At 36.9% G+C, this 16,845-nt stretch overlaps 1 protein-coding gene across 2 annotated transcripts in view; it reads left to right on the forward strand.

The window, feature by feature from the left end:
* Positions 1-16,845, forward strand: part of VPS13B (vacuolar protein sorting 13 homolog B) — an 802,016-nt gene that overhangs the window by 603,715 nt on the left and 181,456 nt on the right. For both annotated transcript variants that reach the window (XM_061172062.1, XM_061172061.1), the window contains exon 36: positions 12,745-13,140. In XM_061172062.1, coding sequence (XP_061028045.1) covers positions 12,745-13,140 — 396 coding nt within the window. The remainder of the gene's footprint in view (positions 1-12,744; positions 13,141-16,845) is intronic.

Consider the following 16,845-nt stretch of genomic DNA (forward strand, 5'->3'; position numbering starts at 1 on the left):
CTTGATGAGTCTGGCTAATGGTTTATCAATTTTGTTTATCTTCTCAAAGAACCAGCTTTTAGTTTTATTGATCTTTGCTATAGTTTCCTTCATTTCTTTTTCATTTTCTTCTGATCTGACCTTTATGATTTCTTTCCTTCTGCTAACATTGGGAGTTTTTTGTTCTTTCTAATTGCTTTAGGTGTAGGGTTAGTTGGTTTATTTGAAATGTTTCTTGTTTCTTAAGGTAGGACTGTATTGCTATAAACTTCCCTCTTAGAACTGCTTTTGCTGCATCCCATATGTTTGGGTCATCGTGTTTTCATTGTCATTTGTTTCTAGGTATTTTTTTATTTCCTCTTTGATTTCTTCAGTGATCTCTTTTTTATTAAGTAGTGTATTGTTTAGCCTCCATGTCTTTGTATTTTTTACAAATTTTTTCCTCTAATTGATATCTAGTCTCATAACATTGTGGTTGGAAAAGATACTTGATACAATTTCAATTTTCTTAAATTTACCAAGGCTTGATTTGTGACCCAAGATATGGTCTATCCTGGAGAATGTTCCATGAGTACTTGAGAAGAAAGTGTATTCTGTTGATTTTGGATGGAATGTCCTATAAATATCATTTAAGTCCATCTTGTTTAATGTATCATTTAAAGCTTGGGTTTCCTTATTTATTTTCATTTTGGATGATCTGTCCATTGGTGAAAGTGGGGTGTTACAGTCCCGTACTATGATTGTGTTACTGTCAATTTCCCCTTTTATGGCTGTTAGTATTTGCCTTATGTATTGAGGTGCTCCTATGTTGGGTACCTAAATGTTTACAATTGTTATATCTTCTTCTTGGATTGATCCCTTGATCATTATGTAGTGTCGTTCTTTGTCTCTTGTAATAGTCTTTGTTTTAAAGTCTATTTTGTCTGTTATGAGAACTGCTACTCCAGATTTCTTTTGATTTCCATTTGCATGGAATATCTTTTTCCATCCCCTCACTTTCAGTCTGTATGTGTCCCTAGGTCTGAAGTGGGTCTCTTGTAGACAGCATATATACAGGTCTTGTTTTTGTATCCATTCAGCCAGTCTATGTCTTTTGGTTGGAGCATTTAATCCATTTACATTTAAGGTAATTATTGATATGTATGTTCCTATTACCATTTTCTTAATTGTTTTGGGTTTGTTATCACAGATCTTTTCCTTCTCTTGTGTTTCCTGCCTAGAGAAGTTCCTTTAGAATTTGTTGTAAAGCTGGTTTGGTGGTGCTGAATTCTCTTAGCTTTTGCTTGTCTGTAAAGCTTTTAACTTCTCCGTCGAATCTGAATGAGATCCTTGCTGGGTAGAGTAATCTTGGTTGTAGGTTTTTCCCCGTAATCACTTTAATTATGTCCTGCCACTCCCTTCTGGCTTGCAGAGTTTCTGCTGAATGATCAGCTGTTAACCTTATGGGGATTCCTTTGTATGTTATTTGTTTTTTTCCCTTGCTGCTTATAATATTTTGTCTTTGTGTTTAATTTTTGATAGTTTAATTAATATGTGTCTTGGCGTGTTTCTCCTTGGATTTATCCTGTATGGGACTCTCTGTGCCTCCTGGACTTGATTAACTATTTCCTTTCCCATATTAGGGAAGTTTTCAACTATAATCTCTTCAAATATTTTCTCAGTCCCTTTCTTTTTCTCTTCTTCTTCTGGGACCCCTATAATTCGAATGTTGGTGCGTTTAATGTTGTCGCAGAGGTCTCTCAGACTGTCCTAAATTCTTTTTTTTTTTTTAATAGTGTGTTAGTTTCTGCCTTATAACAAAGTGAATCAGTTATACATATACATATGTTCCCGTATCTCTTCCCTCTTGCATCTCCCTCCCTCCCACCCTCCCTATCCCACCCTTCTAGGTGGTCACAAAGCACCGAGCTGATCTCCCTGTGCTATGCGGTTACTTCCCACTAGCTATCTATTTTACATTTGGTAGTGTATATATGTCCATGCCACTCTCTCACTTTGTCTCAGCTTACCCTTCCCCCTCCGCATATCCTCAGGTCCATTCTCTAGTAGGTCTGTGTCTTTATTCCCGTCTTGCCACTAGGTTTTTCATGACCTTTTTTTTTTTTTTCCTGTCCTGAGTTCTTTTCATTTTTTTTTTTTCTTTATTCTGCTCTACAGTAGTTATTTCCACTATTTTATCTTCCAGGTCACTTATCCGTTCTTCTGCCTCCGTTATTCTGCTATTGATCCCTTCTAGAGAATTTTTAATTTCATTTATTGTGTTGTTCATCACTGTTTGTTTGCTCTTTAGTTCTTCTAGTTCCATGTTAAACATTTCTTGTATTTTCTCCATTCTATTTCCAAGATTTTGGATCATCTTTACTATCATTATTCTGAATTCTTTTTCATGTAGACTGCCTATTTCCTCTTCATTTGTTAGGTCTGGTGGGTTTTTACCTTGCTCCTTCACCTGCTGTGTGTTTCTCTGTCTTCTCATTTTGCTTATCTTACTGTGTTTGGGGGTCTCCTTTTCACAGGCTGCAGGTTCATAGTTCTCGTTGTTTTTGGTGTCTGCCCCCAGTTGCTAAGTTTAATTCAGTGGGTTGTGTAGGCTTCCTGGTGGAGGAGACTAGTGCCTGTGTTCTGGTGGTTGAGGCTGGATCTTGTCTTTCTGGTGGGCAGGTCCACCTCTGGTGGTGTGTTTTGCAGTGTCTGTGGCCTTTTTATGATTTTAGGCAGCCTCTCTGCTAATGGATAGTGTTGTGTTCCTGTCTTGCTCGTTGTTTGGCATAGGGTGTCCAGCACTGGAGCTTGCTGGTCATTGAGTGGAGCTGGGTCTTGGCATTGAGATGGAGATCTCTGGGAGATTTTTGCCATTTGATATTACATGGAGCTGGGAGTTCTCTTGTGGACCAGTGTCCTGAACTTGGCTCTCCCACCTCAGAGGCACAGCCCTGACACTGGCTGGAGCACCAAGAGCCTGTCATCCACACTGCTCAGAATAAAAGGGAGAAAAAAAAGAAAGAAAGAAGAAGATAAAATAAAATAAAATAAAGTTGTTAAAATAAACAATAATTATTAAAAATATATATATATATTTTTTAATAAATTTATTTATTTATTTTTGGCTGTGTTGGGTCTTCGTTTCTGTGCGAGGGCTTTCTCTAGTTGCGGCGAGCGGGGGCCACTCTTCATCGCGGTGCGCGGGCCTCTCACTATCGCGGCCTCTCTTGTTGCAGAGCACAGGCTCCAGACGTGCAGGCTCAGTAGTTGTGGCTCACGGACCCAGTTGCTCCGCGGCATGTGGGATCTTCCCAGACCGGGGCTCAAGCCTGTGTCCCCTTCATTGGCAGGCAGATTCTCAAGCACTGCGCCACCAAGGAAGCCAAAAAAAAAATAATTTTTTTAATGTAATAAAAAAAGAAAGAAAGAAGCGAGCAACCAAACCAAAAAACAAATCCACCAATGATAACAAGTGCTAAAAACTATACTAAAAAAAACAAAAACAAAAACAAAAACGGACAGACAGAACCCTAGGACAAATGGTAAAAGCAAAGCTATACAGACAAAATCACACACAGAAGCATACACATACACACTCACAAAAAGAGAAATAGGGGGAAAAATATGTATATCATTGCTCCCAAAGTCCACCTCCTCAATTTGGGATGATTCGTTGTTTATTCAGGTATTCCACAGATGCAGAGTACATCAATAAACTACTTTGGAAGGTGCCAAACTGACCTGTGCTTTTGAGTTTTACTGGTTTAACTGACTCTAGCCAGCTGTTAAATTAAAGCCTCCAATTTTCATGTGCCACACTGTTTTGTATTAGTAAGATTAGGAATTGTCCTATGGCTTCCATAACCTTTAGCAGTAGCATTCCATCTTTTTCACCTTTTGCAGAAAGGCCATCCTGATCTCACAGTTAAAGGTATTAGCATAAGTGTTCTACTTCCTTGTTGGAGGGGCCATGGAGAATGGAAAGGAAACCTGAAAAACTTACCCAGTACAGAGTTGGTTAACACTTAAGCCTAAAGTGGGCTTCCCCTACACATAAGGACACATTCCAACCCTTTAGCCTTTTGAGAAACACATGTGAGGGTAAAAAATAAATGGAGTGGAAAAAACTGTCCTGTCATGCATATGACAAAGTCGTTGAAATAATTTTGTTTCTTTTTTATTTTTTAAATTAATGTGCAGTAAAATTGTCCTTCATTGGTGCACAGTTCTATGAATTCTAATAGATGAATAGATTCATGTAACCACTACCACAGTCAAGATACAGAACTGTTCTACCACCTTAAAAAACTCTCATGGTATTCCTTTGTAATCACACCTCCCCCTAAATCCTACTCTATGATAATTACTGCTCTCCATCACTTTAGGGTTTTTGTTTATTTGTTTTACCTTTTTGAGAATGTCATACAAATGTAATCATACAGCAGGTAACCTTTTCAGACTGGCTTCTTTCACTCACATACTGCCCTTGAGATTCAGTCAAGTTGTTGTATCTATCAGTAGTATCAATACATTCCTTTTTATTGCTGAGTAGTATTCCATTATGTAGATGTACCATAGTTTAAGAATTCATCCATTGAAGGACATATAAGTTGTTTCCAATTTTGGTGATTATGAATAGAGCCACTTTAAACATTTGTGTATAAGTTGTTGTGTGATTGTAAGTTTCATTCCTCTATGATAAATACCTAGGTGTGGGATTGGTGGGTCGTATAAGTCATAAGAAATTACTAAAATGTTTCCAAATAGCCTGTATCATTTGACATTCCCACAGCAATGTATGAGAATCCCACTAGTTCCATATCATCTCTGGCAGTTTGTGTTATCAGTATTTTTTATTTTAGCCATTCTAATAGTTGGTTCATTGTCATTTTTATTTGCACTTTTCTAATTACTAGTGATGTCATATGTCTTTATATGTGCTTATCTGCCATTCATATATCCTTTTGGTAAAGTGTCTATTCAAGTCTTTTGCTTATTTTAAAATTAGCCTGTTTGCTTATTGTTGAATTTGAAAGTTTTTTGTATATTCCGGATACAAGTCTTTTGTCAGATATGTGACTTGCAAATATTCTCTCCCAGTGCATAGCTTGTCTTTTCATTTTCTTAACACTACTTTTTACAGAGCAAAAGTTTTTAGTGTGAAGTTTTTTCAAATGAATCATGCTTTTTTTGGTACCGTATATAAGAATTCTGCCTAACTTCAGTACTCATAGATTTTCTCCTATGTTTTCATCTTAAAATGTTTTATATTTTACATTTTATATTCAGATCTATGATTCATTTTTAGTTAATTTTGGATAAAGTATAAAGTTGAGTTCAACTTTTTTCTTTCTTTTTGCGGGGGGTGGGGCATGAGGATGTATGACACCATTTGCTGATAAAACTCTCTTCATTGAACTGCCTTTGCAGTTTAAAAAAAAAATCATTTCACAATATTTGGTTGGCCTCTATAATCTGGATTCTCTGTTCTGTTCCACTGATATACATGTATATAACTTCTCCAGAATTATACTGTATTGATCATAGTAGCTTCATAGCAAGTCTTAAAATTAGGTAGTATAAGCCCTCCAATGTCATTCTTCTATTTCAAAAGTGTTTTAGCTATTCTAGTTCCTTTGCTTTCCTGTATACATTTTAGAATCAACTTTTCTATATCTACAATAAATACTGCTGGAATTTTTATTGGAATTGTGTTAAATCTATAGATCAGTTGGGAGAGATTTTATATCTTTACTATTTTGAGTCTTCCAATCCGTGAATATGTTATGTGTACAGTATATCGCTCCATTTACTTAAGTCCTTAATGATTTTCCAACATACAGATTCTGTACGAGTTTTATCAGATTTATACCTAAGTATTTATTTTATTTGGAGCTTTTATAAATGTTATTTTTTGTTTAAATTTTACTCCAACTGCATATTGCTGGTTTGTAGAAACTCAGCTGATTTTTGTGTAGTGGTCTTGTATTCTAAAATCTTGTCAAGTTCACTTAGTAATTCTAGGAGCTTTTCTGAAGATTTCATGGAGTTTTCTACATGGACAATCATGTCATCTGCAAATAGACATCATTTTATTTCTTTCTTTCCAATCTTCATGCCTTTTATTTCTTTTTCTTGCCTTATTGCGCTGGTTGGGATCTCTAGTATTAAATGTAGAGTATGAGTAGTGAGAATGAATATCATTGCCTTGTTTCTGATCTTAGGGGAAAAGCATTCAATCCTTCATGATTAAGTATGACATTAACTATAGGTTTTTCATCCATGAACTTTATCAGGTTAAGGAAGTTTCCATCTATTGACAGTTTGCTAAGAGTTCTTATCATAAATGGATATTGGTTTTTCAAAAGCTTTTTCTGCAGCAATTGATATGATCATGTTTTTTTGTTTTGTAAACTGGTAATACCATTACTTTGATTGATTTTCTAATATTGAACCAACCTTGTAGTCCAAGGCTAAACCCCTCTTGGTTGTGGTGTATTATTCGTTTCTTATGTTACTTGATTTTTTTTTAAATTTATTTGGAGGATTTTTATGTCTCTGGTTTTTAGGGATATTGGTATGTAGTTTTTATTACTGTCTTTGTCTAGTTTTGGTATCAGTAATGATGGTTTCATAAAATGAATTTAGGAGTATTGTCTCCTATTTTCTGTGGTACAAGAAAAAGAAGGAAAAAATGAGGCATTTTTCTTAGTCCCTGTGGGCATTAGGAATTCCCTTCCCATTACTGAAGCCAGAAATAGAGGGTTTCCCCTACTACGCCCTCTATCCACACCTGATGCCCACCTCCAGGTTTTGGGCTGCCCCAGGCTGTGGAATATCAGAAGAAAAATGAGAAACTCACTACCTTTTGGTGGTATTTTGAAATCTAGTCATCTTCCCCAGTCTACCTGTTACCATTTACTTTTCAAAATCCTCAAATAGCTGCTCTGTGTAGGTTTTTTTTTGTTGTTTGCTTTTGAGTTTTTTTTGTTTGTTTGTTTGTTTTTTAATTAAGCTTTGCACTTATTTTTTTTAATTTATTTATTTTATATATTTATTATTTTTGGCTGCATTGGGTCTTCGTTGCTGCATGTGGGCTTTCTCTAGCTGTGGCGAGCAGGGGCTGCTCTTTGTTGCAGTGTGCGGGCTTCTCACTGTGGTGGCTTCTCTTGTTGCAGAGCACGGGCTCTACAGTGCAGGCTCAGTAGTTGTGGCGCATGGGCTTAGTTGCTCTGTGACATGTGATATCTTCCTGGGCCAGGGCTCGAACCCATGTCCCCTGTATTGGCAGACGGATTCTTAACCACTGCGCCACCACGGAAGCCCTCTGTATAGGTTTTTTAGCTGTAATCTCTCCAGATATTATAGCTGTATAAAGTGGGAGAGACAGGGCTCCATCTTTCCTGGAACGCTGAAGTAATTTTTAAAGAGCGGGAAATGGCAACTAACAAAGAGAAGAGCAAAGTATGTTAGATATTTTTGCTCTAGGGGGAAAAGGTGAAAGAAGCTAGGGCAAACATTCCTAGGCCTTGAAACTTCATTTATGATCACATTAGAAACAGGAAATAATATGTGGGTAAATATGCATATGGAGTTTGTATTAGTTTTTTATTGATGCATAACAAATTACCACAAATGTAGTGGCTTATAGCAATACAAATTTATTATCTCAGTCCTGCAGGTCAGAAGTCCAGTTGGGTTTAGCTGTATTCTCTGCTCAGAATCTTACAAGGCCAAAATCAAGGTGTCATTTGGGCTGGGCTCTAATCTAGAGGCTCCAGGGAAGAATCCACTTACAAACTCATTCCATTTGTTTGCATAATCCAGTTCCTGTGGTCATAGGACTCACGTCCCTAATTCCTTGTTAGCAGCTGGCCAGTGCTTCCTTCCCTCAGCTTTAGGGTGCCCATTCCTTCTCACATGACCCCTACCATCCTCAAAGCAGCAATGACATATCATAGACCCCTTCTCACGTTTCAAATCTCTCCGACTTCCCCTTCTGCCTCCTTCATGTACTTTTTAAAGGGCCTGTATAATAGATCAGGCCCACCAGATAATCTCTGTGTTAAATTCAATTTACCTGGGATTTTTATCACACCTATAAAATCCCTTTCAGCATAGCAGTACCTAGATTAGTGTTTGATTCAATAACCAGGGGAGAGGAATCTTGGGAGAAGGGGGTCATCTTCAGAATTCTGCCTACCACAGAACCAGATTAGAAAGTTTCAGGGTGCTCCAACATGAACTGACCAAACATGTACTTCATGCTGAGTTTGAGGCCCAATGCTAAGTATTAAAGGTGAAAAATGTACACTCAAGGATCTTCTCTATTAGTGAGAGACATAATCTCATAAAAAGATACTTATGCAGGGCCAGCTTTGTGGAACTACTTCTTGGAGAACGTGCTGAGCAGTATCCTGAAGATTATGCATTAGGCAAAGAAAGAGTATAGTAGACAAAGGAGCAACATGATCAAAGGTCTTGTGGTATGACATAGCATGGGCTGGGGGGAGTGGGCTCTATAAACTCTTTGATATTTCTGGAGCTTTAATATTTGAGGTGGGCAATGGCTGCAGATAAGGAAAGGCAAGACCTTTTTTCCCATTCTAAGGAGCTTCATCTTTTATCCCATAGGTAAAGAAGAGCCATTAAAGAGTTTTAAGCAATAGTGAGCCAATCAGGATCACAGTAGAAACAAATCATTTGGAAATTACTCTGGAGACTGGATTAACAGTAATCGGTCTAGACAGAGAATCCTTTTAGGAGGCTTTATATTAGCTGAGCAATATCAAAGGCATGGAGGGAAAACATGGGGAGTGGCTGGAATGCTAGAGAGAAGGAGATTGGATTCAAGCAATATTTTGGAAGTAAAATTGACAGAACTTAATCATGAGTGGGTTTGGACCAGGAAAAGAGGGAATGAAATGAGTCAAAAAGTCAGATTTTTTATTTGAGCCAGTTGGTAGATTAGAGTCATTAACTGAGACAGGGAATATAGCATGTGTGAGAGGAGGTAATGGATTGTTCTGGATGAAGTGATTTGATGAGCCTGTGGGAGTTCAGTAGGAAGGAAAAATTCATTCATTTTTTTTTCCCTTCACTACATCATAAAATGTTCATTTTGTACTTCCTATGGACCAAACAGTAGTTTAGGCACTCAGAATATTAAGATGTAGAACAGTCCTTATTGTTCAGGAGTTCACAGTTAGCTGGACTATGACAGATACCTAAGCAGTAACTATAAAAGTAATATGAATAGGTACCTGATGATGATACAATACACAGGACATTCTGAAAGCAATGGATGAGAGGCACCTCACTCGGCCTCAGGGGTCAAGAAAGACTTCCTGGAGTCTTTGAGACTCAAGGACTGAGTCTCAAAGGACAAGTTAGACAAATAAGCAGAGGTATAGTTCTTTTGTTTTTTTGTTTGTTTGTTTCCTGTGTCACTGGGACTACCATACCTGAGATACAAGGATCCATATTGAGATAGTAGTCAACAACTCTCATATATTACCATTCCGTGGATGTTTTGCCAGTTTACAGTGAGGGAAAAGGGATCCCTTAGGCTCAGTAGTTAGTATAGGTGGATATTTGGGCAACTTCCTGAGTAGGTCAGTAAACTGTTTCTATGGCTACTTCTGACGCTTAGTTTAAATCTCATGTTATGAATCCAGGCAAAAGCAGGTAGCTTCTGGCCCCAATATCTGAGTCTCCTTTCTGCTTTAGCTTTGTTTTGTTTTCCTGTTGTTGCTATCATCTGTTAAGATTGTTTGTTTTTTTCACTGTGGTAAAAGGTGGTATTATTTTCTGTGAGGCCACAGAATTTCGAAGCCCTCATAAAAGAATTTGCAGGCAGAGCCAGACAGTGTATGAATCATTTGAATCATCCAATTTCCCTAAAATATTTGCCCACCAGCCTCTTTGAGTACCCCAAATTCTACAAGTCAAAACTAATTCCTTTCAAAAATGGTGCTGGTATAACTGGATTTCTGCATGCAAAAAAAAATTAAGTTGAACCCCTACCACACAAAGCACAAAAGTTAATTCAAGAGCAATCATAGGCCTAAATGTAAGAGGTAAAACTATAAAACTTGTGAAAGAAAGCATAACTGTAAATCTTTGTGACCTTGGGTTAAGCAGTGTTTTTTTTTTTGTTTTGCTTTGTTTTATAAATTTATTTTATTTGTTTATTTTTGGCTGCGTTGGGTCTTCATTGCTGTGCACGGGCTTTCTCTAGTTGTGGTGAGCGGGGGCTACTCTTCGTTGTGGTGCGCGGGCTTCTCGTGGCGGTGGCTTCTCTTGTTGCGGAGCACGGGCTCTAGGCGCACAGGCTTCAGTAGTTGTGGCTCACGGGCTCTAGAGCACAAGCTGAGTAGTTGTGGCGCAAGGGCTTAGTTGCTTCGCGGCATGTGGGATCTTCCTGGACCAGGGCTCGAACCCGTGTCCCCTGGATTGGCAGGCAGATTCTTAACCACTGCGCCACCAGTGAAGCCCCCTAAGCAATGGTTTTTGGATATGACACCAAAAGCACAAGCATAATAATAGATCTGTTGGACTTCACAAAACTTAAAAACTTTCGTGCTGCAAATCATACCATCCAAAAAACTGAAAAGACAGTCCACAGAATGGGAGAAAATATTTGCAAATCCTATATCTCATAGGGACATGTATCCAGAATATATCAATATAAAAGACTCATACTATTTAATAAAAAGACAAATAACCCAATTTAAAAATGAGCAAAGGGTGTGAATAGACATGTCTCCCAAGAATATATACACATAGCCAATAACATTAATGCTCAACGTCATTAATCATTAGGGAAATACACATCAAAATCACAATGGGATACCACTTCATACCCACTACGACTGAAGAAATGAAGAAATGCTCAACATCATTAATCGTTAGGGAAATAAACACATCAAAATCACAGTGGGTTACCACTTCATACCCACTAGGATTGCTGTAATCAAATATGACCCAGCAATTCCACTTCTAGGTAGATACCTAAAAGAATTGAAAACGTGTTCACAAAAAAATTTGCACATGAATGTTCATAGCAGTATTATTCATAATAGCCAAAAAGTGGAAACAACCCAAATGTCCATAAACTGATAATGGATAAACAAAATGTAGTATATCCATATGATGGAGTATTATTCAGCCATAAAAAGGAATGACATACTGGTGATACATGATTCAACACAAATGAACCTTAAAAACTTTTACTGTGTTAACTGAAAGAAACCAGACACAAAAAGCCAGATTTTGTGTGATTGCATTTATATGAAATGCCCAGAGTAGGCAAATCTATAGAGACAGAAATTAGCTTATTGGTTGCCCGAGTGCTGGAAGTGGGGAATGGGTAGGGACCACTAAGTGGCATGGGAATTTTTTTTTTCCCTGGTGGTGATAATAATGTTCTGGAATTAGATAGTGGTGATGATTACACAATCTTGTGAGTATACTAAGAACCACTGAATTGTATACTTTAAATAGGTAAATTGTATGATATGAGTTAATATGTCAATAAAGATGTTAAAAAACATAATTCCTTTAAATTAGGGTGTTGTTTTCCTGTTTAAATGAATGTAGGGAGCAGGGAACATTTTAGTATTGCAGAAGGGTGACTTAGATGTCTGACCCTTTCCAGTGGACAACTGGCAAGAAGCAGGACTCCCAGAGTTTTGCTTAGCCTGATTAAAGAAACACCAGGAAAGGCACACTTAAAAGGGATGGTACCCTGAGCGAGCCTGGGTAGACAGGAGGAAAGTCTAAGGTGCTGACGTCTGAGGAAGATGAGAAGAGGTCCTCCTATTGAAAACAGACAGAATGTTAACTTCATCTGCTTGATAACTTTGCTATTCCTAGCTTCATCTGTGATTATGTCTTGTATTACATCAGGCTCCAGTGAAAAGAATACTTGTTAGGTTCAGTTAAACTCAACCATTTATTGAACACATACATATGAGAAACACACTGTGCCAGGCACTGGGTATAAACATGAGTGGCATGCTCTGCCTTGACAACCCTTACAGTCTTATGTCTTATTGATAATAAAAACAGAAGTGAGAAGGCAAAAACAGAAGTGATAGGGCCTAGTTAGTTTTAATGTCAGGTGACTAAGTGAGTAAGTGGCAAATAAGGACAACATCTGGTGGATGATACATGTAAAATGGATTTTAAGAAATCTCAGTCTTACATTAGATGAGGTATTTGAAACTTTATCAATGCAGAGTCCAAGGAAAGATGTAGGGACTCTTCTGGGTTTTAGTGGGTCACAGAGGGGAAACAAATGTTTTGTGCATATACTTTATCAGAGAGTGGTAGGGGAGGCTACTTGAGTTAATCAGTTGGACAAATATTTATTAATACCAGTATTTGTGTCAAACATTGTGCTGGGTACTAAAGGAAGCCCTTTTAACCTCGGAAGAAAGAATGTCAGTTCAGTAACAAACTGGAAAGGCTGCTTAATTTTACCTCAGAGTGGGAGGGCAGAGGTAGATGTCCGTGTGTGGCCTTTGCTCTGTCAGGAACAGACAGACAGTCACATGGATTGAGACAGGAATGTAGGCATGTAAGTAGTCCAGGGAAACTGTTCCTTCAAGTAACTACATGGAAAGGTTAGGTGGTAAGTAAAAGAATTATAACATCTGACATCCTAATGAGTCCACAGTACAGGCGTTGGGAAACTGAAATAGGAGCTTGACAGGGAAGTAAAGGCTTATTTTCAACAGGAGAGCTTCAGTAATTTTCTTATCCTTTTCAATTCTATAGCAGACATCAACTTGGATATATCAAAGCCTTTGAAAGCAAACCTGAGTTTTACCAAGCTGGATCAGATAAACCATTTTTTAAAGAAGATAAAAAGTGCACACAGCAAAGAGACCTCAGCCCTGTCAGACACCATGCTGAATAAGGATGAGCTTCCAGCCTCCAAATGTTACCGTGGAAAGTTGTCTAAGCTTAAAGTTCATGGTGATGGAGCACAAAAGATTCCATTTCAAGAAAACATGTGGAGAACGGTTTCCTGCTTTCAAAAAATTTCTGTTCATACTACTCAGATTGTGGTCTCCATGGAAACTGTCCCCCATCCTAATAAACCGTGCCTGTTAGCATCTTTATCAACCCTCAACGGAAGCCTTAATATCAAAGCAGCGCAAAAAGTGCCTGGTAAGTCACAGAAAAGGGGAGAGGGAGATGACAATGACTTGTTAACACCTAAAACTGCATAATGTTGAAGGTTTATATTAAGTAGAGTTTAAAAGTTTCAAGAGCCATTAGAGATTGGGAACATTTCTGGTTTGTTGCCTTATTTTAAAGAAAATGTTATAACAAATCATTTAAGCCTAATTATGTTAATGCCGTAAACTAAACCGTTCCTATCTACCTCTTCAGTCATGTTCTTACAGATGTCTTTATAACTGTTCATTTCTAAAATTCTTTTTACCTAAAATAGCTGTAGTGGAAGAACAGAGTATGTATCAAGTTTTGTGCGCCATTAGAATAGTAGCTTTTAAAGTGTGGTCTCAGAAGCAGCAGCATCAGCATCATCTGGGAACTTGTTAGAAATGCAAATTCTCAGACTCTACCCCTGACCTCCTGAATCAGAAAGTCTGGGCATGGGGCCCAGAAAAGTGTGTTCCAACAAACCCTACAGGTGATTCCGATGTGCTACATTAAGTTACTGGTAACAATTTATTTAAAAAGGAAAAATTGCTCTGGTGGCAAGAATGCCACACAAAATGTAATAGAAGCCAAGGTTCAACTTTGAAAAGACAATGCCATTGAGGACTATCAGGCAGCAACACCTGCAAGGAAAGGCCATGCTTCAGTGCCTGGCTGAGCAAGGGAGCCGTGGACGTGGCAACTGAATGTCCTTGATGGGTGGAGAGGTGAGAAATTAACAGGCAGTGACATCTACATTTTCCTCAACTGTTATGTGCTTTTTCACACTGAATCAAAAAGGGTAAGCAGAAGGAATGTGAGGGGAAGAGAAAAGACAAGGTACAGGTGGGGAATAACCATTTTCAATCACAGAAACTGCTCCTGTTAAAGTTCAGGGCATGATGCCAGAAATTTTACTTTGAAAGTAAAAGTAGCAAAAGGAAAACATTTTTTTCCACTTTAATTTGCAGGAAAGAAGTGGGACTAGAGGGATAGTGCCCTGGATAAAGTAAATCCTGAAACTGTATGCAACTTAGTTGCTTACCAAAAAGTAATTAAGTGGCAGCTGGAGACTAACTGTGTAGCCAGTTTGGGCACAGTAGTTGAAGAGATAAAGAAGGAGTTTTGTAGTTGAGAAGTATGAATTTTAGGCCAAAAAATAAATGATTGATTTCTTTCTCATCAGAAATATTTGTGACCAAGTCAGCTAAAAGCACTGTATTTCTTTTATTGTCTTAAAAGTTGGAAATGAAAACTGTAAGGTCCATGGGACATGAAAGACTATGAAGCACTGGAGGCTACAATGTCTGATTTATCCACAAATAAATTACAACCCAGACAACACTGAGGCCATTCCCAGGCCTTTTCAGTTTTACCTTAATCATAGCAAGGAAAGGTTAGGACTCAAACAGAATGAAAGCATTTAACATGTACTGTACTCAATTTTAGGTCCTTTTCTTTATTCATCCTCGTTTCTTGTTTCATTCATTTGCTACTCATATTTTATCCAATTTTAATAGTGTCTATTCTCAGTAAATATCTCTAAAATATAATTAAAATCCTCTCACTGAGCTTTACAAGGTAGTAGATTCATTCTGGTTTTGTAACTTGTTTTTTCCCTTTATGCTAGTACCCCTACTCCTTTTACAGTTATACTCTTAAATCTAGTTAAATGCAGAAGTAGAAACTATAGCTTTGACTAAGACATACTTGGTATAACTCTAATATGTAGTGTCCTGCAAATGTTCTAAAGTAGTTATTTGCATCAACAAATCAGATCAAATTGAATTTAGCCATTTAATTAATAGAAACAGTTTTATTATGAGAGTATAACAAACACCAAATCTGTTTACTCTACATTTCTGCTTGATGTGATGGCATGCTCAAATGTTTAAAAGATGACAAAGTCAGCAAAATAATAATAAATTATAATTAAGTGAAGTAAGATTGTAAGTTCTAGTTATTGCTGTAGAGTGATTTCTAGGAAATTATAATTAAGAGATTACTACATATTTTTCAGAAATTGATTTTTAACAAAGGAAAACTTTTTAAAAGTAAAATAAAATTTAAGCTTTGAACATTAATTTCATTGTATATTTGCATATCTTAAAAATTCATGCTTTGCCACTTGGATGGAATATATGCAAATGTATACTTAATGTATATTTTTGGTAAGTGGTAAAAAATATTTCCCAGCAAAAAAATAAAATAACCCTCCTACCAGTAGTCATATTTCTTTTTGTGTTTTTCAAGTGACATCGTTCTGTATTCAACCAAAAATTTTTCTAGTGTATCTTTGAGTTCAGTGGAGTTAATGTCAGGTTTTTATAGTTTGACTCTAATACAGTTATACTGAACTGTGTCTTTGATTTTACAGTTTATGTAACTATTGTGACCATCTGCAGCAGCTGCACTTTTCAAATTATTTGCTGAACCAAATTGAGCACAGTGACAAAAGTAGTCATCTCAGATGTACTATTAAACAGAGAAAGAAAAAGGAGCATTGCCTTGGTACAGCATAGCCATCTGCTATACAGATGTTATTGTATAGAATGACTTAAGATAAAATAATTGTAGAAAATTTTCATTAAAACCTCAACAATTTGCACTTGTTTATGCGAATCTGCATAACTCCCCAATGAGACAACACACTTGGGGTTTCTTTGGTTCTCACTCACTTTCTCTTTGATCCTTTTTGATGTGCTGACTTTAATAAACACAGTCAAAAACATTGTGCAAAAAACATCATGGAAAAAACTACAAAGGAACAATTATAGCAGCAGAAACTACTCTAATCCCTAACTTACGCAAGCTATTTTTAGTGAAATATTTTTTTTAACACTCTTTATATGACAATGTTATATAAACAGGGTAAAGCGGTCCTTTCCAGATGAGTTTTAATTTAGGAGCTGAAATAGATTTGTAATGCTAGAGGAATCTTATGTTCTAAGTAATATTTAGAGAAACACAATTGGGAATGTGTCGTAGGCATGCTTCTTCACTTGTGAGAAGTACAAAAAATATTTGAGTTTGCCTAATGATTATATTTTTTATCATCTAAACCGACATAAGCTTATGGGAAGTGTATGTGGAAAGGGAATAATAAAAGAATGAAAGAGGAAAGTTAATATTCTCCCCAAGACATTGTCAATACATTTAAATCTGAAATGCTTTTATGTTCATTTACTGGTTTTTACAACAAAATATGTACAGATTATTCACCGAAATGTTTTCATCATTTGAAACAAAACAAAATGGTTAAATATTTTCCACTTAAAAAAAATCCTTGAGTTCTCCTTAGCCTCCTGTACTATTCTGTGGCCCTAAACTATCCGAGTTTCAAGGAACGTGGGTTTTTTTTTTGATTCCACTCTGCAGATGCTGGTGTAACAGTGACTTTTAATAAACTAACTCTTATTTCTCCTAGAATACTTATGTTCTCCCATGTGTCTGTGGTAAAATGGCCCTAAATTTTAAAACTTTACATACAAGATGTAATGCTTGTATTTTTTTAAATTGGTGTGTAATTGCAAAAATCTCTATGATTATGTATAATATTGCCAAATTTTCTATGATTATGTTATTGATAACGAAATTAATCTTGTTTCAAAATCATATCTTATTTTCTGAAACATTTTAAGGCAGATATTTCTTTTGCAAGCCATTAAATCTGTCCCGTTCTGTAGTATGTTCTTTTTTAAAAGTAGCCCT

The sequence above is a fragment of the Eubalaena glacialis genome, chromosome 17, assembly GCF_028564815.1.
Source record: "Eubalaena glacialis isolate mEubGla1 chromosome 17, mEubGla1.1.hap2.+ XY, whole genome shotgun sequence".
Taxonomy (NCBI): domain Eukaryota; kingdom Metazoa; phylum Chordata; class Mammalia; order Artiodactyla; family Balaenidae; genus Eubalaena; species Eubalaena glacialis.